Here is a 24,908-nt window from a genome sequence, read left to right on the forward strand (position 1 = left end):
ACACCTCAGTGTGGAGTTGCTGATGCTGCTGTAGTACACAAACATGGTGACATATCTTCTCTCCATTTGATTGCTTCACTTCAGTTTTAAGACTTGTATCCTGCCAGGTAATCTATAATTCATATCTTATCAATAATTTAAGATTATCAAACACTTTTTTCAACAAGGACTTTTTAAAAATATTTAAATATAATCAGGTGTTTCAGGTTACAGCTCACAATGTCAGATACACAGTGCTGTTTAAAAAGTGTTTAAGTAAATCTTGGCTCTGAGTCTATGTCAAGAATATCAGAGTACTATGACTTCAGATCAGTGCCCAAAAAAATGTATCACTGTCAATGTGGAACATGTAGAGAACAAAGATGTGTGTGTTTAAAACAAATAAATAAAAGGATGGTTACTTCATTTATTTATTTATTCATTTATTTATTTAACTCTGTTATTGCCCTTTTCTCTCTCAGCCTTACAATCCTGCTGGACCTAATGCTTCTCAACAGTAACGGCTTTATCGCACCCGTCATGACTCATTTCCTTCAGTGTGGCGGATGCATTCATTAATAAAATATGGAGAAAATCTCATGCCTCATTGACAGTCCTGTGGTGTGACCAGTCCTTTGACATTCAGACCCACAAAGGGACCTCTTCTTGGTTTTAAAGTCAGTAATTAATAAGTGAAATTTTATGGCTCCTTCTCTGTCCAGCTTTCAACCTTCCACTTGACCTGTACTGGCTGTTACTCCAGATTATTTGATCATTAATAACACGATATTGACATTACAGTACATCGTTCCTATATTTTATCACCTGTTGGCATGTGTAATATTTCTAATCTAACTTTTACTTTTTACTTTCTAAATTACATGTAAATCCACTTGTATGCCTACTAACAGCTATACAAATACTAAAGTTATAGTAAAGTTTTCACTTATTTAATGTGGTGGTATAAGATATGAAAAGCACATGTAAGCACATCTGTTTGACCTATTTCATAAAGTGTTGTGGAATTTTTCCATTAAATAAAGCCTGCAGACAAGCGGTGAGCGGTAGCTAACATTCTTTAATCAAAACACAAAGAACAGAAAAACCAGTGTTAAATCCAGTGGCACCAAGGCATTATACAATAAAATAATGTGATTAATACATAAATAAAAGAAATTCCTATACAAAAGGTAAAACAAAGTTTACCTGCACTGGTCTCTGATTATAATACATTTGTTATTCTTGATTATCATTTTTGTGTTTTTTTTTTTTTTTTTTTTTTTTTTTGGTTTTTTTTGCAGCTTAGCATTTTTATTCTTGGACTCTAATAGAGTAGGTAGGTTTGGATGTTTCACAGTTCAGTCCTTATTTATCTTATACTGGGCATCGGTGTAGCCCCTTAAGTCATCCTATGTTGTGATTGGCTTTTTCTTGTAAAACAGAGGGTTTGAACAACGGGTAGGTGGGGCTTCTGTGCTCATAGACAGTTAGAGCCCAGACTACACACTCACATGCAGAGTATGCACTGCTTTGCCTTTCTCAAGCATATTTAATTTGCACAGTAGCACAGTTGTGTATGCACCTTAAAAACTCACACTTTAATCTAAATAATCTAAATAATGCTGTTACAGATGTCTGAATTAAAGCACAGACCTCTCAATATCCTGAACCAGGACCAACAAGAAGTGGTCAGCCTATAGGAAACTGTTGAATGTAAACAAGAGTCATGCCCCTTTTCCCTCCATATGAAGGAAGGTGCAGCAAGCCTCTATCTGAGCCTGGTCTTGTAGTGCAAGCACTGCTGCACCACTATCACTCATCTCAAAGCTGCAGTCCTCCTCTGAACTTGGGCTAGCAGCATTAGGGTAGATGGGTGGGGAAAAAAGCGACAGAGGGAGAGAGGCATTGCTGGCTGGTCAGCTACATGTAACCCATCAGTGCTTTCTGTGTTGAGCATCAGATTGACAGCTAACATCTAACCTTATAGCACAGCTCTTTAATATGTGATTTCATCACCTAATTCACTGTTGTTTTTTATCTTACTACCTGTTTAAAATATCTTCGCGCCAATATTTTTCAAAACAATGTTTGACACCTAAAGCGAAGGATCCCCATTGGCTCAGTGGACTCTTTGGCTGTGCAGTAATACCTCTGTTTGACAGCCATCAAACCAGCTATGTAAATTAAATTTCGGCTACTGGAACATAAAAAAATTGTATGCAATTGATAAAATTACTAGTCAACTCTGATTTTAATAAAAGCTTAAAATTTTAACTTTTCACCTGGAACTTTTACTACCATCTTTGTTGATGTAGAGTTGCCCACTGATTGCTCTCATTGTGTCTCTGGCTTAGATAAATTTGAAGTAACTGATGGCTCACAGGGAATACTTGTACATACCTTGACTTCATTATTTGATACTTTGGCCATGTTTAATTTGAGCATCCACCAATGGAACAGGATATATAACAGGAAATAACATAGCATAACAGGCCCACTTTAAACCCTGTATGAGTTTGTTTTTTTGTTTTTTTTTGCATGTGGTACAGTGATCTTGCTTCTGTTTTATGACTGGCAGTGAAATTTCAAGAACTTGTTTATCAAGCCTCTCAGAGAGTGAAATGTGTCCTGACTGGCCCAAGACTCCTGGAGTGATGGATGTTTGTTGCTGCTTTTTGTAAAAGTACTTTGTCATATTTTGCTAATGAAGGAATAATCCGCTTTATCTGTTTGTATGGGAGCTGCAGTGCTAGTGATGAGACAAATATGTGCATGTTTTAGTTGATTTGGAAATTGAAGAATTTACACTGGAATTTCTCTTGAATGCTATTATTTGGTGTCTGGGTTTATATTTGCTATTTTTTCTTAAGGTATTGACTAGATTAGGTCATCTAATTATTTGTTAGTATACATGGTTTCATAGACCCTGGATCTTGTTTGCATTAAATCGAGATATTGGATGTCCTGCTCTAAGGTGGAATTATTTTTAGTTGTGCCAGGAGTCAGGGTGACTCCTGCGAGTGATTCTGGGAAGGTTTATCCATCAGGTGACTGCTGCTTTCTTTAAATCTGTCTGTAGTGTTGATACAAACTGGTGTCATGTGTTGACCTGCTGACTGGTTAAGTGGTTGTTGTGCCTGCAGGGCTAGCTGCCAGCTGATGGTTTGTACTGTTTTTGGAAGCTAAGAGCAAAGTAAAATCCGAACAGAGTAGCATGACGTTTGTTTAGCTGACACTACTAATGGATGAAAAGGGACATGGAGAGAGAACAGACATAGAAGGATAAAGGGATGCAGTGTTTGCCTGAGAAGTGCTCTGATGGTGGGTGGAGGTATTGCAGGAATGCTGGTGGTCGACCTTCTGGTTTAAAAAGTGCTTCATTCATATGATGATATGCAGATTGGGGGGAGAAACTGTTCTAGAGATCAATCTTTTTAAATGTTCATTATTACTTTTTTTTTTCTCGTTTGTCTTGGGTGATTGTGGACCATCACTGTCAAAATTGGTAAAAAACAAACAAACAAACAAACAAGAAAACACAACACATGGCTATTTTTCCAAGAAATCCCAACAAAGCAGGTGGACAAACCAATACAACACAAACATATATACCTGCATGTTATAAAACAAATATTATATTTGACAAACATTATTTCCATTTTCTACCTGAGTTTCTTGACCCTTTAGAAGAGATTGCAGAACTGTAGTTGAAAAGACAGTAGCTCATCCTGCTCTGTGGTATTTGAGTTTGCAGACTGATTAAACTGGGAAAGAATTCCTTCTCTCATACTGGTATGCATGGAAGAAATCTCAGCTCATATCCACAGTGCGTCACTCTGGAATCTCCTTTGTTGTGTCTTCATTTCAGAATGTTAAATCAGATAAAATGTCCAATCAACAAACTTAAATTCAGCCTTAAAACAGCCAGCTGGTCTGTTTTCTCCTCTCAGTGACCTGGTAATAAACTAATGGCTCATTCACTCACGCATTTGTTCTTAGTTAACAGTTAGCCACTTATTAGTCATTATGGAAAGTTTTCAGGACAGTGAAATGGATGATAGCCAGTGTGGCTGATGCCTCACAGACTGCTTTGATTACTTCTGGGTAGATGCATGACGTTATCAGAAATTTGATCCTAGTACTTCCTAAATTTGAATACCAAATTTAATCAAAGAAAGACTCAAAGTAGACACTACTTAGGAGTGTGCAAGTGAATACATAGTATTACAACATTCAGCCCAAGTAACCTCTTGTGTTATTTCAAGAAAAAGACTGAAGATACCACAGGAGTAAAAATGGTGCTGTGACAGTATAATGTGAAGCTGGAGCTGGTTGACACATAAATGGTGAATGATTCATTTTAAGATTGTTTAAAAAAAACAAACAAAAAATAAAAAACTTCAATAGATCAGCAACACTGTGCACATCTGAGCATCCTGGTTCGTGACCAGATGACCCCCACAGATGCATGGATGTAAAGTTGGGACAAAGGTTTACTAAGATTTATTTCAAAGATTTAGTGACATAATTCTTTTGCAGATTTAGATTTTTAACATAGTGGCATTAGTATAGTGGCTCTGTGGTGTAGTGTTTAACACATTTGCCTTGTACACAAAAGGTTCCTGGTTTGAGAACAAGACACAAACAACTGAGAGCGTTATCTTCTGAGGGGGCAAAGAGTGTAAAAAAATCAGTCTACGCAAGTGCAGATTGAAGTGCAACCCCTTGTGAATAGAGGAGGAGCCAAAAGCAGTTCTACGTTCGTCACTTTACCCACCACTTTCCACATATGGGATGGTGGCATTTTATATTGATATAAAACTTTTTTTGGCATATTTTTTTTCCTTCATGAAACTCTTGCTGCGATTTTCGTTTTCTCCCTGCTGTGATGTTGTCTCTGTGTGTATGACTTTGGCACAGTTTTACTCACCATGTCTGCTGCTTGTGTGCTCTGCTTTATTGTTACTTCCTGGTTGTGTGACGTGTCGTAATAATGTTGTGAAACAAGTCCACGTCTCAGGTGCTCTATGAGAAATCAGGCGTCACAGTCAGCAGACTGAACTCGCTGTCTGCAGCTCACAGGTGGATGATGTCATGGTTTCTCTGTGTATGTGAGTGTGCGTGAGAATGTAAGTCTGCGAGAGCCATATGTGACGCATAGTGTGTGTGTGTGGTGTTGCTGGGTGAAAAGCTCTATAGTTAGGTCCCTCCCTCCCCATCTCCAGGTTACCATGGGGACAGAAGGTAACTGTGTGTGTGTGTGTGTGTGTGTGTGTGTGTGTGTGTGTGTGTGTGTGTTAGTGTATAGCTATCATGAGCTGTGAATTGCTAGCTTTTCGTTGCACACTGCAGTGGGATAAACAGCGAAGTGAGCCAGTCAGCCTCAGCCTCTCTCTCGCTCCGTGGCTTGTTTTTTGCTGTTTCCTCCTTCAGTCCCTCCTTCCTCTCTCTCTGGTAGGACAGAGTGTTTCAAGTCATGACGGAGAGCTGAAAGCTGATGAATGAAACTCCTGGAACGACAGGCAAAAAGGCCCCGGGCATCCAGATCAGATCGTTATCTGTGTGTGTGTGTGTGTGTGTGTGTGTGTGTAATTTTTGCTGTGTCTGTGTTACCTTTATCTGTGTGTGCTGGTTTGTGTTTCAATTTTAGCTGTTAATATGTGTGTTTGCTCTAATTTGTGTTTTGTTTTGATGGTTGTTTCCTGTCTGATATCAATCAAGATATTCTGCATGGGTTTCCTGAATCATATGAACGAATGATTTTGGCTTCTTGTTTATGGTTTACCATCATGGGTGTTCTCTGTGTATATAGACTGTATATAAAAGATGGATAACAGGGAGAAGCCTGAATTTATTCAAAACATCGACCTCTGCTGGTCACAAACCCTCGCTTGTGACATCTGATTGTGAAATGCTAAAATGGTGATGATGAAAACCGTCATCTCAAAGCTTTGAAACAGGACTGTGGGAATCACTGGGTGATTTCAGGGTAGCTATGTCTGTCTGTATGTGGGCCTGGTGGCTGTCAACCTGCAAGATTTATAAGGCTTGTGGTCTAAAGTATGAAATTTTTGTAATGGTCAGCAGAGGATGACATCTCTGATTTGTGAAAGACATGAGATATGAGCCTCCAAATGTGTACTTTTTTTGCCCTTCAGGAGCAAAAAATCTGTAATCAATGTGCATGGATGCAAATCGGTTGATATTAGAGATGGCACGATACCACTTTTTTATGTCTGATACTGATATCATAAATTTGGATATCTGCCGATACCGATATGAATCCGATATAGTGTATTTTTTAATCAATAAAACTGTTTTTTAATATTTTGCTGCATTTTGTATAAGTTCATACTCGAGTTTTAAAAAGCAAAACACCAAAGCTATTCTGTTATACCTGTATGCTAAAAATACACTGCACCCAAAATATTTCATAGTTCAGCAATACTGATCAATCTAATAAACTTAAGCCTACACCATCCTCCCTATTCTGGTATTTTAAAGAGTACTTAGTTAGGTTGCTTAATATTTCTGCTAATAGGGTTGTCAACTCCCAGCAAAAAAAATAAAATAAAAGGGAACCACCCCCCACCCTCCGCCTTGTGATGCTTAATCGACGTAATCAACTTTAATTTAATGCACGTGTAAAATAAAAAAATAATTAAAAAAATGCACAGAAATCAATTATTTTTCTACAATAATTAAATAGATTCAACATCTTTCTTCAACAGAATTGCAGACTGCACAGACGGTACCTTCCCAAAGGAAAAAGTACTATAGCTTACTAGGGTATATATTAGACTTAGTAGTTACTATATTCAGTAATGGACTTCTATACATTTTACATCAGATTAAAACTTTGGGTGTAAGATCCAGATAATTATTTATTAAAAGCTAGACATTTTAAATGAGAATAAGAAAGAAAAGTATTTCTTTGTGCCCCCTTTCCCCTGTTAATGCCCTACCTGGCCCCCTGGCCAAACTTTGCTAGACCCGCTCCTGCACAGTTACCAGCCGTCAGCTACGTAGAAAAGGATCCTGGTGTAGAAAGTAATATTAAATAAATTCTAAAAACAGTTTATCAAGCTTAAACGTGCTGCTGTTGTTCAGCCGCTGGTTTCCTCTTTCTGTTGGAAAGTGGGCCAAAAACAAAAAAGAGAGATGGGACTCCGACAGAAAAGCCGATCAGCTGATCGTTGATCAGTTTCATGATTGAAGTAGCAGCAGGAGAGGGAGGGGGAGAGAATAAGAGGCAGTCATAAACTTAACGTGGGAATGCTTTACAAACATTCAGAGATGAACTTACACACTTGTTTTACTTCTCTCTGGCATAACTTTCTCAGATGAAATTCCGGTTTGGTAGCGAGGCTCCAAATGCTCAACCAGGTCTCGCAGGCCACAGCCGCTCTATCACGTGACGCATACTGCTCCGACGTGCTAAGGTTATGAGCTGAGTTACGCTATGTCGCAAGTTTTGTGAGGTGCTTTTGTGATATTTAATGGATCGGATTACATTTTTTATTTCTCGCCGATATCCGATCCAGTAATTTAGGTCAGTATTGGACCGATACGTAATATCGAATCAGTCCATCTCTAGTTGATATGACATCTGGTCTGATGAAAATTGTGTCCTGACTATTTCACAAAGTACCGTGAGACTTACTAAACACAACATGCTGTGGTTCCCATTACCCTCTACTTTGTGATTGACATACGAGAATCCAGTGTCCCTCACTCTTCACCTCTGGTTTAAAACACAAAGATGTTGATGGCAAATAATGCTCATCGTGAGGTTTTACAGTGGGAATTTACAAACCAAGACGAGTTCCTCTTACTCCCCTAAAAAATTAAACCTTGTGCTTATGCCTCACCAGGGTCATCTCTGGCTAGCTGCTGTGCTTGTGTCATATTTTTTGGACTATAAGGCGCACTTAAAGTACTTTAATTTTCTCAAAAATTGACAGTGCGCCTTATAATCCGGTGCGCCTTATGTATGAATTCTGGTTGTGGTTACTGACCTCGAACCAATTTTATGTGGTACACGGCGCTCGCTAGTTTCCACCTAAACATGATTTATCATGTTCTGACTGAGAGATTTCTGAAAAAATTAAAACGTACAGCTCTGCTGTCACTTCCAACATAAATGAAGGAGGAGTGTCTTTTGTAGGGTTACTGAAGGTGGACTAGCTGGTATGTAATGATGTGCTACGTGATCGCTCGTGACATAGCTATGTTAGCATAACATAAACACAGTGAAGCTGGAGGATGAACGCTAACTTTTTTCCACTCGATAAAAGTTAACGCGAAGGTTCCCAATGGTAAGGGACAAATGCAATCGCATGGCAGGATGCTGTAAACGGACCAAACTTCAGTCAGGAGAACAACTTAGATAATCCATCCACAATATGAGGTTAGTCATTAATATACTGCAACAACATGGGAATAGAGCAGCTGCGAGAGAATTCAACATTAATGAATCAATGGTACGGAAGTGGAGGAAGCAAGAAGAATGGGTTGAGTAAAGTTTGACTTATCTGACTGTTTTGTTTCGCTTAATGCGCCTTATAATCCGGTGCGCCTTATAGTCCGAAAAATACGGAAATACAACAGTGTAAAATCTGTGTATTACAAGGCCGTAGACTGCAGCCATCGATGGTGACAGGTGGCTCTGTAACCTATCAGTGAGGCTATGTTGTGCTTGGGTGACATGAATAATTAGGTAAACAAAGCAGAATTTTTATTTTTGGGTGCCGTCTGACCCCACGTTGCTCCAGGGGAGTTCATGTCAAGAGTTTCAGTTTTATGTTCTGGTGAAATTCATTGGACGTAGGTCAGTTCATTTTGTGTGTGTTTTGTTTCTTTTTGTTTTTCAGATACACCTAGTACACCAAGTATTTAGCTTTGTATTGTACATGTTTTTCAGTTTGAGGCCTGGTCATTTGTAGTGCATTTTTATTTTATATTGGTTGTTTTTGTTGGTGAATAGCAAACAGTGTCCAGGTTCCAGAGGGTGTAGTTGGTAACATGTTAAATCCTACCACTGGTGAAAACAAGGAAATAGTTTATGCAGACATTTCTTTTCCCAAAATATACTATTTAATTGGCTTTGATTACTGATAAATACTTGATATTCGTTTGACAATACGAAAATCATACTACCAAAGGTTGTGAAATATAATTTCTGCCATTATGAGCCGCTGCTTCATATTTCCTGTCATAATTTATTTCTCTCTTTTAATCTGGGGATCTATTTTAACTCGACTCTTCTTCAATTTAGAGTTTTCTGTTCATGTTTGTTTATAAGTGTCAGTTTTCTTCACATGGTTGTGACCTGTTGTTTTGCATGTTTCAGTTCTACCTGCAGGACACTAAAAGCAGCAATGGGACATTCATCAACAGCCAGAGGTTGAGTCGTGGCTCGGAGGAGAGTCCGCCCTGTGAGGTCCTCTCCGGTGACATCATCCAGTTTGGCGTCGACGTCACTGAGAACACACGCAAAGGTACAAAGATCACATCTGGAATATGATGACATACAGTGATGTATTAAGGGGCAAAGCACATATATTTTATGCTTCTCAGTCAGCATACATAATGCACAGAGGATTTTTCCTTACTCTTATAGTTAATAATGCACACATGTCAAGTAATCACACTTGACTAACCTTCAAGGATGGCTCTGGGCTCATTTAGCTTTGGTCCTATGACCTAATGCATACATAGACACTAGAGAGCGCATATTAAGGTCAGATTTTCAGCTCTACTTAAGCCATTTTCACACTGGAGTTCCAACAGGCATTAAACCGGCACACGAGACTTCTGTCAGAGGTTATGAAAAAAAGACTGATCTGTGCCTTTTTACAGATTTTAGAAGATTATATCAAGTTAAATTATATAATAAAAAAATATACAGTTTGTTTTACCAGAAGAGACTCATAACTACTTTAATTCATCAGCAGTATGAAAATAAGTCACTAGGGTCTAGAAACACGTTTTTGTTTTCACATCCTGGATTTGCGCCAGTGTATGACAAGTCAGATAGCTTTAGAGAAGTGTGTTCTCGGAACTGTTGTTATGCATTAAAAAAAATAAGCAAAACAACAAAAAGCTGTGTCTAAACAAATTTAGACACAGCTTTGTCTCTGTATACTGGAAATACGATATGTATTTATTCTATTAGCACTACCCCTTCACAACAATAGTTGTCTTAAGTTGCTTTGTACTATAAGAACACCATCAATTATGAGAAAGAGAACACCAACAATCAAATGATCCCCTACAAGAGCGAAGAGGAAGAAATGTCTTTTAACAGGAAAAGACCTCGAACAGAACCAGACTCAGGGAGGGGCAGGATCTTCCATGGCCAGTTGTGGGGTGAGAGGAGGGAGAAGAGAAAACAGACGAGAATAGAGATGATAGTGGATAGTGGCATGTTACCGTACAGTTAGTGAAAAGACGGGAGTAAAGAAGAAATGCTCAGTGCATCATGGGAAGTCCCCCAGCCACCTGAGCCTGTCGCATAACTTAGGCATGGTTCAGGACGACCTGATCCAACTAACCCTAACCAGAAAGAAAGGTTAAACACAAGCCCTTTAAAGCAGAGATGGTGTCTGTCTCCTGATTGACAGCTTGCAGCGGGTTCCACAGGAGATCCTGACAGCTGAAGGCTCTGCCTCCCATTTGACTTTTAGGAACTCTAGGAACCGTAGATAAACCTGCAGTCTGAGAGACAAGTGATCTATTGATATACTATGATACTATAAGGTCTTTAAAGCATGATGGGGCCTGATTATTGAGGAATTTCTATGTGAGGCAGAAGATTTTAAATTCAGTTCTTGACTTAACAGTGAGCCAGTAAAGAGAAGCTAATATGGGAGAAATATGATCTCTCCTTCTAGTCCCGGTTAGTACTCTCACTGCAGCATTTTGGATCAGCTAAAGGCTTTTCAGGGAGCTTTAGAACAGCCTTATAATAATGTTTTCCCTATTATCAAAAATAAGTAAAATCCCAGTCCCTCCATGTGACTCCCTCTTTTCTGTCCATCTGTGTGCCTCTGCGCACAGTCAGCTCACATGCTGATCCAGGCACTACAGCACGTGTGCTTTTATTTAGCTCAAAACAAACCACTTCTTTGTTGTGACACACAGGACACAAGCTTGACCTGGTAGCAGTTAGACTGATGTAACCCAGGTGAATGTGTAGGAGAGCTTGCATGACTGTCTATTTACGTGCTCAAATTTCTTTGAATAGCACTTTGAACCAGGATCCTTGTGTGCAAATATATGTAAAAATGTAAAGTGGGAAACAGCAGTTTGGGCAGAATAGAAAGAAGCAACATACGCTCAAATATTCAGGCACTGACTCTCCATGTGTTTGACAATCTGTGGAATAACCTTCAACAGGGCTGAAGGTAGTGGTAATACAACAGCGCTGCAGCTACTGGTGAAAAAATTGCCGGTGATTACTCTGAACTAGAGCTGGGCGATAGAATGATAACGATATGTATTGCGAAATAACTTTTTCTCGATAGAAAAATTAAACTATTGCGATAGACCTCATCTCCCTTGTCCTCTTAAAACCCCCCAAAAAAGAACAGCCAATCCAAATTAAGTAGCGCAGAGCCGAACCAATCACAGCCGCAGCGTCACGTCACGTACAGCACAAGTGCCAAGGCGCACATGTGTATTTGTTTTTGCAGCCGGGCTGCCCGGGTAATGAAGGAAATGAGTTTGCCGACTAGAGAAAAATCAACCGAGAGCGTGAGCGAAGGTTACCGAAGAAAAAAACAGATGATGGTTCCAATGCCGGAGAGATTGTCGAACGGAAGGGCCATAGAAGTTCCGTAGTGTGAAGGTATTTCGGCTATTTCAAGTCTGACAAAAAACAGAGTAGCGCGCACTGTAAATTGTGCCGAAAGCAAGTCTGGAAATACAATGAACCAGTGCATGCTCAATCTCTGACTGAAAGCGCTAATTCGTCATTCGGCTTTTGTCAGACTAAAGTAACTGTTAAAACTGTTTGAAAAGCTAAGCTATACAACAAGGAGAGATTGAGAATTTCCTTTTAGTTCTCAGTTTATTTGATATTGACAAAAGTTAGTCAATTTTGTCTGTTCTTCTGTAAAACAAACTAAGATTTATTTTTAGAATTAATATTTTGTTTCTAAGTGGAATTGACAATTTAGTGGTCTGTTTTGTTTGTTCTATTTTGAAACTTAAACGCTTTAGCGGCTGCCTTTTGTGTAGTTTGCAATATTTGCCTTTATTTATCATGTTCCTTAAGTACATCTACCCTGTTGAACTTATTATGGGAAATAAATATTTAAATCAAAACTAGCTGCAGATTATTTCACATTTTACTCGTGAGCAACGGCACATTTAAATCTTACAAATATAGTTATTTGGCTTATATCGTGATATATATTGTTATCGCCTGAACTGAAAAAAACATATCGTGATATGAAAAAATCTTATATCGCCCAGCTCTACTCTGAACCATACCTAATTATAACAGTTGCGGGGGAATTGTACACCCCCACATCAGAAAACCCTCAATAACATGAAATTTGATACCTCATAGGATTTGTTAATATGGGCCAGAAAGGCAGAAATCATTTTCTTAAAAATTATGAACTTCTGCAGTTTTGACACATAGTCAGCCCGGGCTGCATGTTTGACATGGATTCTCTAGAGTCTCTATATTCGCTGATGATCCAGGACTTTGTATATGTAAACATTCTGCTCTGTTTTATTTAGTTTTCTTCATATGAACAATATTGAAGTGTCTTTTCTCTTTTTGTCTGCAGTCACCCATGGCTGCATCGTGTCAACAATCAAACTCTTCCTACCTGATGGGATGGAGGCGCGCCGACGAAGCGAGTAAGCACCACTCACATTGATCCATGAAGATTTGTTTATCTAGTAATAACAGACTATATTTTTAACAAAGCTTTCTACAGTTTCTACACTACACATTTTTCTGAAAAATTGGGATTTATTACTGCTCATTAAAGCAACATTATACTGATACAGATTTAACCAGATATTGTTGTCGATTTAATGGTTGTCTGGTTAGGGTTAGATGCTTTCATACACATACACCCCCCCCGAATTTCTGCTTGTGTAGTGATGTGATTATTATCAGTCTAGTTGATGATGAGGGCAGTTAATGAGCTGAGGATAAGGGTCTGCGAGTGTGTGTTAATAATTCTGGCCTGTGTAATAACCTTTTGAATCAACTGTTCTTTCGAGTGTTAGGGTTCCCCCCCCCCAGTTTCTTTATATTGATTCATGCTGAGTGTTTACATGTCTCTTTGCCTTTCTTTGTGTGTGTTTCTGTTAAATGGGCTGTAGCTGACCAGCTGCCGACCCAGCATGGAACTTCCTACTGTACTCAGAGTCCCACTTGCGTGTCTGTGTGTTTGTAATTGGCTGGACGTGTGCATTAGTGTTACTGGGGCTCAGTGCTGTGTTGGGCAGTGCCATATGCTGCCATGCTGCTCAGCTTCCAGTCTGGTAAACCCATCAGCCACGCTGACTGGAGTCCTGGGTCTGGTTTGTTCATGCTGTCTGTGCTAGAAAACAAAAAGCTGATTTCCAAAACCAAAGGACACCAAGAATTAGTTGTTAACAGTATGAAAAAACTAACATATAATTCAAACAAGCCCAATCTAATGATCGACTATTATTCGTAAAAATGTGTGTGTTTGAGATCTATTTGTAACTGTTAATCACATTCTTCAGGAATCAAACTGTATTTTACATGTTGCTAAAATGTGCGGCACTTTCACGTTGTCACACATGCAGGACTTTAAGATTAGTTTGCCAAGTCTAGCTAATGTTAGCAGTGCTAGCACTTCCTTCCACACACAGGACCGGAAAACACTGCTGTGGTCGAGTGGTTTTATTTCAGTTTGCTCTGACATGTTGCCTGTTTAAAACTTCTTGTCACTGAAAGAGAGGATCTCCTACCTTGTGCCATGTGGCTGCATAACATCTCACCTCTGGTAGTTAACTGGTTTTCTACTTAAACAAAATATTAATTTTATTATACTAAGTAACCAAGTAGCATTACTACTGACAACTACTGAAATCAACAATGTTTAAATCTCTAGATGACAGGCCACACACTTCTCTAATGAATAAAGCTGAGGTCTTGGGATGAGTTTAGAGCTTACTTTGACTGTTTATATCCAAATTTGGACATTGTGTGATATATTTTTTGCAACCTGGAAAGACGGCTTTTCATTTACAACTGCTTTTTGTCACAAACAAAGCTTCACAAAGTGAAGATTCTGATGCACAACTAGGAAGTGAAATCAATAAGACTTGGAATATAAAAATAACCTGGATGAAATAATCTATTAAGACATTTGTAAGACATCAGATATTAGTTGCCAGGAATCTGATCTGAAATTATGAATAGGTTTGCTTGTTGAACAAGTGATCATCAGTCACTTTCTGGTTTCTAGTATGTCTTTGCACAGGAACAAAATCATTTCAGTCTCTGTAATGTTTTCCCTTGTCTCTCTGTCACTGCAGATGTGTGGTATTTTAGTAGTGAGTTGTGATGAATTGTGCTGGTTTATTTTCAAATGTGCAGGTTTGGATTGTAGTTCAGCACAGGTTTAAGAAGTCCGTCAATTAACACCAACGGTAGTATTTTATCCACATGGTCAATAATCCATGAAAGTGAATGGTGCTTACCTGAGATCTAAATAAGCGTAGACCTCCAACATGTTCTGTGGGGAAATGACTGCAGTCTCTAGTTTGACCTTTGACCTTCAGCATCTGTTATTATATCCACATGGGAATATTACGGGAACAATTACGGCATCATAGACTTACAGAGCAATGATGCTACCTTCTGTCTCAGGACCACATTTGACATTTTTTGCCCCCAACAGGTCAAATTTCACCTTTTTTAACATTTGCTTTAATCAAACAGCTCTTCTTATTTAACTAACAGTTGGACTCTGTCTCTAGAGTGCTGCTGAAGGGGAGGGATGTGAAGCTAAGTCAGAAGATTTATTAATAGCTGAAGAATGTCTCAGCTCCCTGGTATTAGAATTAGCTTTCTGGAGATCTGCCATATACAGCTTTATAAAGATGGTTACTGTGTTTGCAATTTTACATTAAACCAAGGCTGGGTCTTTGAAAACCTTTGATAGTGACAAATGTCCACAAGAAAGAAATTAATTAAATGGAAAGAAGGCAAATTACACTTTTTACATAGCAGCACTTTTAGAACTAAATTTCAATAAAAAAAAAAACAAAGACCAAAGAAAATGCATGGAAGACGAAAACGACAGTTTCATAACAATAACTATGCTTCAATTTTATTTTATGAACATCTTTATCTATATAATGAACTCCACTCTCCTTATCATCCTTTAAAGATACTCCCCAAACTGAACCCTTTTCAGATTTACATCTTTATTTAATATCCCTTTTCTCCACATTGATACTGCATTTCTAATTTCAAACAACTGCTAAATACACATTAATAAAAATTATTTAGTAATGTGAAAACTTTGTTTACAGAATCTGTTCTAGACTTTTCCCACAGTGATGTAAATTAGTGTTGTTGACAAAGTAATTTTGATAACTGGAAATGTCATTATTATATAATATAAAAAGTGTGAGGCCCAGGACTGGACTTTGTGCAGTATTTTTCAGCAGTATCCATTTCCAACTAATTAGCTGTCATCTCTTACTCTAAATATTTTCTCTATACTATTAAATACGTTTTATAGATCAATGAAAATGTATTGACTGAGTTTTAATGCTTTTTGATGCTCAGAAGTCTCCATAAAGTCCTCTGAACAGCACAGCTCCCTGGAGCCTCTTCCATTATAGTTCATGTAAAATAGGAGGTGACAACGTGGGAGTGTTTCCTTATTATTCGGTCTTCCATCTAATCTAAAACACCTGTTGTGACCTCACTGGATGACTTGTGGCCAGAAATGTTTGTAATTGAGGATCAGCAGTTTTCTGCCTTTGTGAAGTCATTTTTTTCCACAATATTGTTTATGTGGTGAGACAGAAAAACACATACAGATCCAAAGAATAAATTCGAGCAAGTTGTGTCTTAGTGTTCCTGCATTGCTCTATTGAACTACTTCTTTAAACTAATGAAAGTTAATTTTATAAGGTAAAAATTGAGCTATGAATTATTAAAGTCTGGCCTGTACATGCGTCTCGTGTCATTGTTTTGATCACAACAATAGTACTTCTTTGTCTCCCCTATCAGTCTGTTACTGCTGCCCGTATTTCCGTAAAACACTCACGCATACTTGTGGTCATGTGGTTAATGGGGGTGTTTCATTTTCAGATTCACTGCTCTTCCAGCCAGGTGAGCAGGACAATAAAATGTCAGCTCAAAAATAGGTTGGGATTAAAGATGATGAATCAGTTGCCAAGTGATTTATCCAGGCTACCTTTGACCTCCCACAAGATGATAAAGGTAGTGTAGAGTCATAGTTGCAGCAGAGAGGAGTGTTTCCTCACAGTGAGTGCCAGGAGGGGTGGAGCTATAGTACCTTGCACAAGTTAAAGGAAGAAACTCAGCTGTTTGTTCAGAGGAGGGGAGGAGCGGAGAGACGAAGAAAGCAAGTTAGTCTTAGACTTCATGCGCTCCGTGGAAAAGTAGAGAAGAATCAGCTGCTTCCTCTGAAACCAGAAGAGAAATTAAGTAAAAGTTAGAAGCTGTGGAGGGGGGGAGGCATTTCTCAGACTAGTCAGGGTGAGGTAGAAGCTGAAAGGTGAACTTTGGCCTGTGACAAATCACTACCTGACGTACGAGGAGAATACCTCACAGGTAAGGTCTTTGAGGTCCAGAATTTCAGGCAGGTTTCTAGGCAACTCTGATCGGACTGTTTTCATGCTTTTGATATTTACAGAGCTTTAAAGTCAAATAGTACCATGACCTAAAGTTTGTGTCTAAACAACAGTGTGTCGCTGCAGCTGCTGATTGTATCTGTTCAGTGTTTCTCATTGAATTTCTGTATTTGTGGTGGTGACAGGGGAAGTGGCTCTCTGTGTGACCGGTCGACCAACCTGTGCTTTCTTTTATAAATTAAGGAATAATAGTTTATATTGTTTATGACAGTTATTAATTAGATGCGTCTTTGATTTCTCAGCTCATAGACAGACTTCAGATCCACAATATTGGTCTGTGGGTAGCATTGTTTTGTGTTGTTTTGTTAATGACCTCAGCATAGCACCACATGAGCCAGTTCTCCACTTGATGCTGGTTGTGGTTGGGATAGGCGGCAAGGACAAGAAAGTTGCCAGCTGCAGTTTAAGGTGATGAAGATGGAGCCCTTCCGAATGCATATTATACCTGGGAACCACAGGCATTTAAAGTCTGTGTGTGTAAAAAGTCATTGGTGGAAACTAAAACTAGCTTTGCAAAATATTAAAATTCAATGAAGTCACTGCTGTTCCTGGTGTGTGGATGCCAGCATTGTTACAGAGTACTGGAACTGAAGTGTTTTCTAGATGTTGTTAGTTGTAGTTCCAGATTAACTCGCATGGGAATGTTTGCTCTATAAGTTGTAACACACGTGCAGCAAGACTTGTTGATTAAACTCTGGTAATTTTTTAAAAGACTGCTCAGGCTGTTGTTAAATGGATACTGAATGTTTGTGTGCAGTATTTTTATTAGTTTTCCCACTCGAGATGAAATTGGACTATGTTGTCAACAAAACTAAAATGAACTAAAGCTGGAAATCTAAAATGGGACCTGATTGGTTGTTTGTTCAGGTCACTGTTGGGTGTCTTAAAGCTGATGTGGCAGCTGTGTAGAGAGCTTCTTTATAGTTTTTTTTATTCTTGGCATTTTACATTATCGCTTCAGAAACAACCTGCTCATTATCAAAAGTGTAATCTCTAAGGTTAATCTCCTCATGCTGTCCTCCTGATCAGGAATCCTTTGGGCCTCCAAAGGGCTTAAGAGTTTAAATTTATTGCCTGCACTTCCTGCGGTGAAATGCTGGTTTGGGAGACTGTATTGAGGCCAGGGGTTTAGTATTTTAAAATACTTTCCTGACATTTTTTATGGTAAAAAAAATGGGATTACCACTCCAATGTTATTTTTTTCACTGACAGTGGAAATACATGGGTAGTGAGACATATTAAAAGGCCAGTGCAACAGAGATGAAGAGCAAGATCAAACCTGTTAGAGGTGGAAGAGAAATGGAAAGTCTGTAAAATACAGATTTTTTTTTTTTTTTTCTATCACTGAACCAGAGAAATCCACCTATCAGCTATTTTGTCTTATAACCTTTTATGTGAATTGTTCCATCACATCTGTGATAAGACTTGAGATAATCGTGGACGGATCCATCCCACTGATTGGCCCAAATGAGCAGAGGATGGTTTTGAGTTTTTGGTCAAGATAAGATGTCAGTTTTGTTTTTAGTTATGCTGCAGCTGACTTGTTTATCTAGATAACATTTCGTAATGTTCAGTTCAAACTCTTGCGTCACATCTCTCTCTCCTATTTACTCCCACTTTGAGAATGTTATTACTGGTATTATTAACTGATTTTCCAACTTCCAGTTGTGTTGCTGGCGAATGTCTAATCAATGGATCCAGCTTATGGTGGATGGTTTCAGCTTAAATAAATTTAAATAAATCTACAAACAAATCTACAAAATCACCTTTAAAGGAGAAAAGGTGAACAAAAGATTGAGTTTTCAAAAAAGACTATGCTTTAAATTGAAGAAGCTATGCAAGGACTGTTTTTTTTAATAGTATAATAAATTTGCACAATATTGACGAGAACATAAAGGAACAACAGAAAAGAAGGAATCTGTCCACATGTGCGATTAAAAATCAAGCTTTTATGCTTGCTTTTTTTCTTTGTTTAAAAAAAGTGTCCCACTAATAAATTAATTGTTAAAACTTCGATGTAAAAGCAGTTTTTTTGAGCCAGAATTTCCCTCAACCACGTTTTTTTTTTTTTTTTTTTTCTAATTATTATTTTAATTTTTTAAATAGTCTGTGCTGCAGACATATTTTAGTAAGTAATAGATGACCATGTAGAGCTATGTTTATGACAGAATGAAGTGTTCTCCCACAGTGGTTTAAAAACATACGAGTATGCTACAGATGGAAACTACTGGCAGCCTTTTGCTAGACTGCATGCAAAACACTCAGCCTTTTTGTTTTCCTGTTGCTCTGCTCTTCACTTTGTGTGTCCGTGTAGGCAGACTTGACGTTCTTGTGAGCCACAGTTGAAGACCTGTGAAATTAGATCATGTGATGGCGTAGATATTGTTCCATCTTTTTTAAAATGTGTTGCTTTGGAGCCATGCTGGTCCGGTCTGTGCAGGCAGTATTTGATGACTGGAAATGAGTAATTTTCTTGATGCAGTCAGAATCTGCTGTAAACAACTGCTGCAGAGCCTCCTGAACCCCCTGAACCGGCCTCTGATCCTTCCTTTTCTTTGTACAATGGAAATCATTTTTGTCCTGCATGTTTACTGTAATTTTCTTTATTTGCTTATTAAGAGAAGGCATAATTGCTCCATGAGATTGTCATTGAGATATTTATCTAAATAGTGTATTTTTACTGTTCAGTCATGCTCTTTTATATAATTGTTTTTACATTATTTAGCTATTTTTTTTCTATCAAAATTTAGTTTAATGAGCTATTTGACTTTCAGTTGTGTTGTTTTTGTTATGAGTTATTTGCTTTAGCTGCTGTGACATAATAATTTCCTAACTTTTTTGGATAAATAAAGTAAATTATATGAAATACAATTAAAAGAAAAAAAAAAAAAAAAAAAAACAATACCAATGAAAGAAGAAAAGTTTAAAGTGGTTGTTTTTCCTGGCATTGAGTGGATAGAAATCTTTTCTTGTTTTCTTGTTCTTTCTGGTAACTTGATAAATAAAATGCCTTAAAGCTGAAGTAAATGTACCCCAATTATCCAAATTAATGGAATCAGTTAAATAGATGTGTTTTTATTAGTTGGAAAGACACATTGTAACTGCAAACTTAACTGTGACGATGTTAACTCCTTCCCCCATAAAGATGACATTTACTCTTAATGATGAGTTTTGACCCCTCAGTATATATCAATAAAGACATGGTTTGACGACCATTAGAAAAGTTTCTGCATTTTTCCAAGGGTAGCTGCACAGCCAGAGACCACCCTTATTATCTTATGATGCAGTCGTTTTGTTTTGTAAGCAGGCCTGAAATATGACAGAAACTCCTCAATTTAACTTGAGTTTAACTTGCCTTTAGTGTAGGAACTTGAATAGAAAATTGCTAAATCATGCCTGAGAAAACAGGTGTCTGCTCACCTTTAAAGGCTTAATCTGCTAGCATGATGTAGCTGAATGACAACAAACAGCCTATTTGCAAATGATTCAAGGTTTATTTATGTTTCCATAAACAGACCTGTATAACAGGAATTCCCATATTTATTTTGATATTTAAATTTCTTGCCAAACATGCCCAAAATATCCCCTGATACATAAAATATTCTTCTCTGTAAAACAAGCAGGGGAGCAAGTAAAAACTGTAGTAAAGTTTGGTGTGTGTGAACTCTCATTAAAAGGCTTTTTGGTCATGAATTTGCAAAAGAGAAAACGTACAAAAAATGTAAGTGCCAAAACGGCAAGCAGTGCAGTTTAATGACCTGACGGTACCTTTTCTTTAAAGGACAGTTATCTTGGTTTATTTACGTTTTTTAATTTTTGGTGCCTGGATCAGGGTTTCAAATGGTCAAAATGAAGAAGATGTTGTATCTAAGAAACCTCATTGTCTTCACTGTACACAAGCCATTAATCCAAACTTACAAACTATCACAAAACCCCATATTTCTGTTATGTATGGGTAAAGAGAGAGGCAAAAGGCTAATCATTAGCATGAGCAGTGCTGATATGAAGATGGTATCTGAATACTAGAACTGCTGCCAGCTGTTATGCACAGAAATTAAAGTGTGACAGCGCTGTGACTGAATGATTGCAGCAGGAACAAATTGTTGGAACAACACAGTGAAGAAGAATCATCATCCCTTCAGGACAAGAGAGTCATCTGGAAGTGCCAGTGCCCAGCATTCAAGTGTTACAATGCTTATTTGCTGGTATCTAGTCAAAAATATGACTAGGAGATTTTAACAAGATAAGAGGAAACACTGAATACTGTATGTAGGAGGATTGTAGTTCTTCCATTTCTTCTTGCTGGGTGTCATGTGATCAGCAGGCAGTGGAGCTCTGATATGAAAATGCCTAACTCAACACAAAGTACTGGGTGTTTACTGTGATTGATGATGTGGCTCTGTGGAAGCTGTTTGCTCTAATCTCTGTAGAGAACCTGCTCTGCTGGTCCTAAATGTACAAAAATCCTTTTAAATCACTGCCTTAACCTTTTAAAGTGCTTTTAATAATTTTTCTGACCTGCAGTTTTGGCCTTACGTACAAACTGAGGTAAATGAAAGTGCTCTTTTCAACCCATCTATTTATTCATTGCAGATTTCTGGTCATGTATTGTCATCTCATTATTTTGTGAGGTATTGCCATTCAGAAGAAAGTTGCCTAAAATAGTGAAGATAAAACTGTTGGCTTTTGTTTTTGTTTTAAGACAGCAGTGGTCTGTGGCTAAACCATTCCCTTGTTCATGGTTGTTTTGTGGCTTCTTCAGTGCACCTGTTGTTACTTTGAGTTGCACCAAACTGATAAAATTGATGTACAATAGTTTCTGCATCTTCATTCTTCTGAGCAGAATTTTACATGCAGCTCAGTAACCAAGCAAATTTGAGTTGGAGTTATAAGTATGGACAGCTGAAGTGTGTGCTGCAATCCTTTTTATAAGAGGAAATGTATTGAAAAAAGGCCTAAAATTAAAGCTGTGGTGGCTCCATAGATGTTATGATGGAAGTCCAGCTTGTTCTTGTCTCCTGTAGAAAAACAAACACTTATTGATTTGTAAAATGTGTTTGTGTCATGAGAATTCATGTGACCCGTGAGTTTTTTGTTAAAGGAGCTGCTGCATTCTCCATTTCTGCAGTGAGTAGTGACACATTAACAGTGTTGAGTTATTTTTTTGCCCAGAGTTGAATTTACCTTCCTGAACTGCGACTGTTTCTACGTAATCTCCACACTGTCTCTCAAACAAACCTGCATGACCTTGCTGTGCTGGAAGATTACAGTACTTTGGGTAAACACAGCACAAAATGACAGAGGCCATGTTTCTGCAGGGCAGAAACTGAAGGTGGCCAATTTGTTTTCACACTGTGGTTTTGGCTTAGATTTATTCTTCATTCAGCTCCTCTCAAAACTACTGTGTTTTTTAATTAATGCAACACAGAGAGCAGTGGAAGCAACTCACAGTGACTGTACTATATTATTATGCATGGTTTGACCTAAGGAAATGGAAGAAATGTGATCCTGTGGAGCAGTGCAGTGTTAAAACAAATGACCAACAAATTTATTGCATTGGTTTGATTTTTAAAATGAATGCATTCATCTTTTGACTGCTATATCCTGCTGTGTCCTACATATCTTTACAATATGAATCCCACAGTTTACTGGGATTTAACTAATCTTTTTTAAATGGAAAGCTATAGAAGATGGTGGCTACTGTCTCTAAAGAGCCAATCAATAGCCAAAACAGGAAACAGATGAGCCAATCATTTGTTGCGCTTATGCATATGCAACAGAAGATGTTCACGACAGTTTCCACTGTATGGTGGGTATGTCTACACGCTATCGTGGCTAATATGGTGATTGGTTAGTACAAGTGAATGGTTTTTATATCCTGGTGACCATTAAAAGTACAGATACATATTTGACTTTGTGTACCTACCTAAGCAGACACAATACAATGATTTCTGCTTGAGGAGGCTGTATCAGGATATTCATGAGCCTGGGCTTTTGGTTCACAGGGATCATGTGTGTTCAAAATTCTTGAGTCATCCCTTATTTCTTTATAGAAGGGCTTAAAAGGAGAAAAGGTTGAAGTATGCCAAATTGCATAAGAACTGGACTGAAAATTAGTGGCAGCAGTCTTATGGCCCTGTTGCAATACCATCTTAAAAGCTTCTGATTGGTAACGGCTTCATTTTTCAGCATGGCAGTGATCCCAAACACTGCCAATGCAGTAAAAGCTTCACCTGAGTAGAAAAATGCACAGCTGAACACCATCAGTCATGGATTGACCTCCCCAGAGAACTGGACCTCAGCATTATTGAAGCATTGTGGGATCATCCTGACAGAACAGAACAAATGGCAGGCATCTGATTTTTCTTTATTTTTGCACTTGATTATTTACTCAATTTACATTTATGTTTGCAAACTTCATAAATTGCTGTGCCCATTTCCCATTTTTCTAGCAAAATGTAAAGAAATGATTGGCTTAAGACTAGTGCACAGTACTATAGATGACATTATTTGAAACGTTGGCCATGTTTGATATGAACATCCACCACTGCAGCTATACATGGCAGGAAATAAGGAAATGGATAGTAGATGCGCTCTAAACTGTCATTATGTTTGCCTGCTTTAATTTCTGTTTATTTCTTAAAGAAAATTAGATTTTTCTGAATTCATTGAAGTTTATCTCATTGAAAGTACACAACTTTTAGCTTAAATTTTTACCTGTAGCTAATGTTACAACTGATAGCAGTATAACCTTAACAAAACTGTATAATCAACTACATGGTTGATTTTCAGGGTCTGACTGAAAATGTTTAATTTCCAGGCCTACTTGAAGACTTTTTGTTTGTTTGGTTGGTTTTTTTGTTTGGTTTTTTCTGCCATCAGACAGTGATCTTTTCTTGCAACCTTGCAAACTATAGTAAAGTAATTGTATCCTGCGCTTACACATCTCACTTGATTTGAGTGAAACGTTTCAATGCACTGTTTGGTGTTTTATTGGTCCATATATGTGAGTTTGAGATGTTATTAAAGTCAGACTTTATGTAACAGGATATTTTTGAAACTGGCCTCAAGGTGTTGTCTGCAAGCAAACAGTCGCATCAATCTCTGACTTTTCCTGTACTTTAAGGAAATCCTGTCGGGCTTAATCATTGACTGTGTTTGATGTTTATTGCAACAACCACACCACACTGATCCAACATACACAGCAGCCGCTGCAGTGTGATTCAGTTCAAGTTCACCAAAAGTTAAAAAAAAACTTATGTGTTTGAGTGTTTTTCAGGCTGCAAGTGAAACTGATATTGAGTATGTGAATTAAATTAGTCAACTAACAATATTTCTTTTAAAAAAAAATATGGAAACCAGTTACCTGCCATTTTGAAGTAACACATGGTGATATTTATTTGACTCTTAGGTTTCAGTTTTATTCCAGTATAGCAGGGTACTTAGAAATCTAGACAGTGTGATTTCATGTCTTTCCAAAAACAAACACACAAACAAAAAATATCCACTCATCTTCCTATAAAAGTATCACTGAGATACTGAGTATTGTTATTAGTGTATGTCACATAAAAACCACCTGGGTGCAGTCTCTGAGGGAGCATTTAGCTGAGCTCATTGAGCTGTGAAACGTGTGAGAACAGGTTAACTATTAATAATGGTAATAAAAAAATACTAATACTCCAATTACTCCTCCTCCTCTTACTGCTACTACCACTACTAATAACTGACTGGCATGTTTTTATACACTTGGTCATAACCAGGTTATCAGAGTCAGACTTTACAGGGAGTGCAGAATTATTAGGCAAGTTGTATTTTTGAGGAATAATTTTATTATTGAACAACAACCATGTTCTCAATGAACCCAAAAAACTCATTAATATCAAAGCTGAATGTTTTGGAAGTAGTTTTAGTTTGTTTTAGTTTTAGCTATTTTAGGGGATATCTGTGTGTGCAGGTGACTATTACTGTGCAGAATTATTAGGCAACTTAACAAAAACAAATATATACCCATTTCAATTATTTATTTTTACCAG

At 37.8% G+C, this 24,908-nt stretch overlaps 1 protein-coding gene across 10 annotated transcripts in view; it reads left to right on the plus strand.

Annotated features, from left to right (window-relative positions):
- Nucleotides 1–24,908, plus strand: part of slmapa (sarcolemma associated protein a) — a 75,064-nt gene that overhangs the window by 15,928 nt on the left and 34,228 nt on the right. For 9 of the 10 annotated variants that reach the window (XR_005613044.1, XM_039612013.1, XM_039612012.1 and 6 more), the window contains exons 2-3: nucleotides 9,332–9,479; nucleotides 12,783–12,855. Coding sequence is in view for 8 of the 10 variants with exons in the window: in XM_039612013.1 (XP_039467947.1) it covers nucleotides 9,332–9,479; nucleotides 12,783–12,855 (221 nt within the window). In the remaining 2 variants the exon portion in view is untranslated. Of the gene's footprint in view, nucleotides 1–9,331; nucleotides 9,480–12,782; nucleotides 12,856–16,557; nucleotides 16,796–24,908 lie in introns of those variants that run through there. The other variant, XM_039612018.1, reaches the window with a different exon arrangement.

Source organism: Oreochromis aureus, linkage group 5, assembly GCF_013358895.1.
Source record: "Oreochromis aureus strain Israel breed Guangdong linkage group 5, ZZ_aureus, whole genome shotgun sequence".
Classification (NCBI taxonomy): Eukaryota; Metazoa; Chordata; class Actinopteri; order Cichliformes; family Cichlidae; genus Oreochromis; species Oreochromis aureus.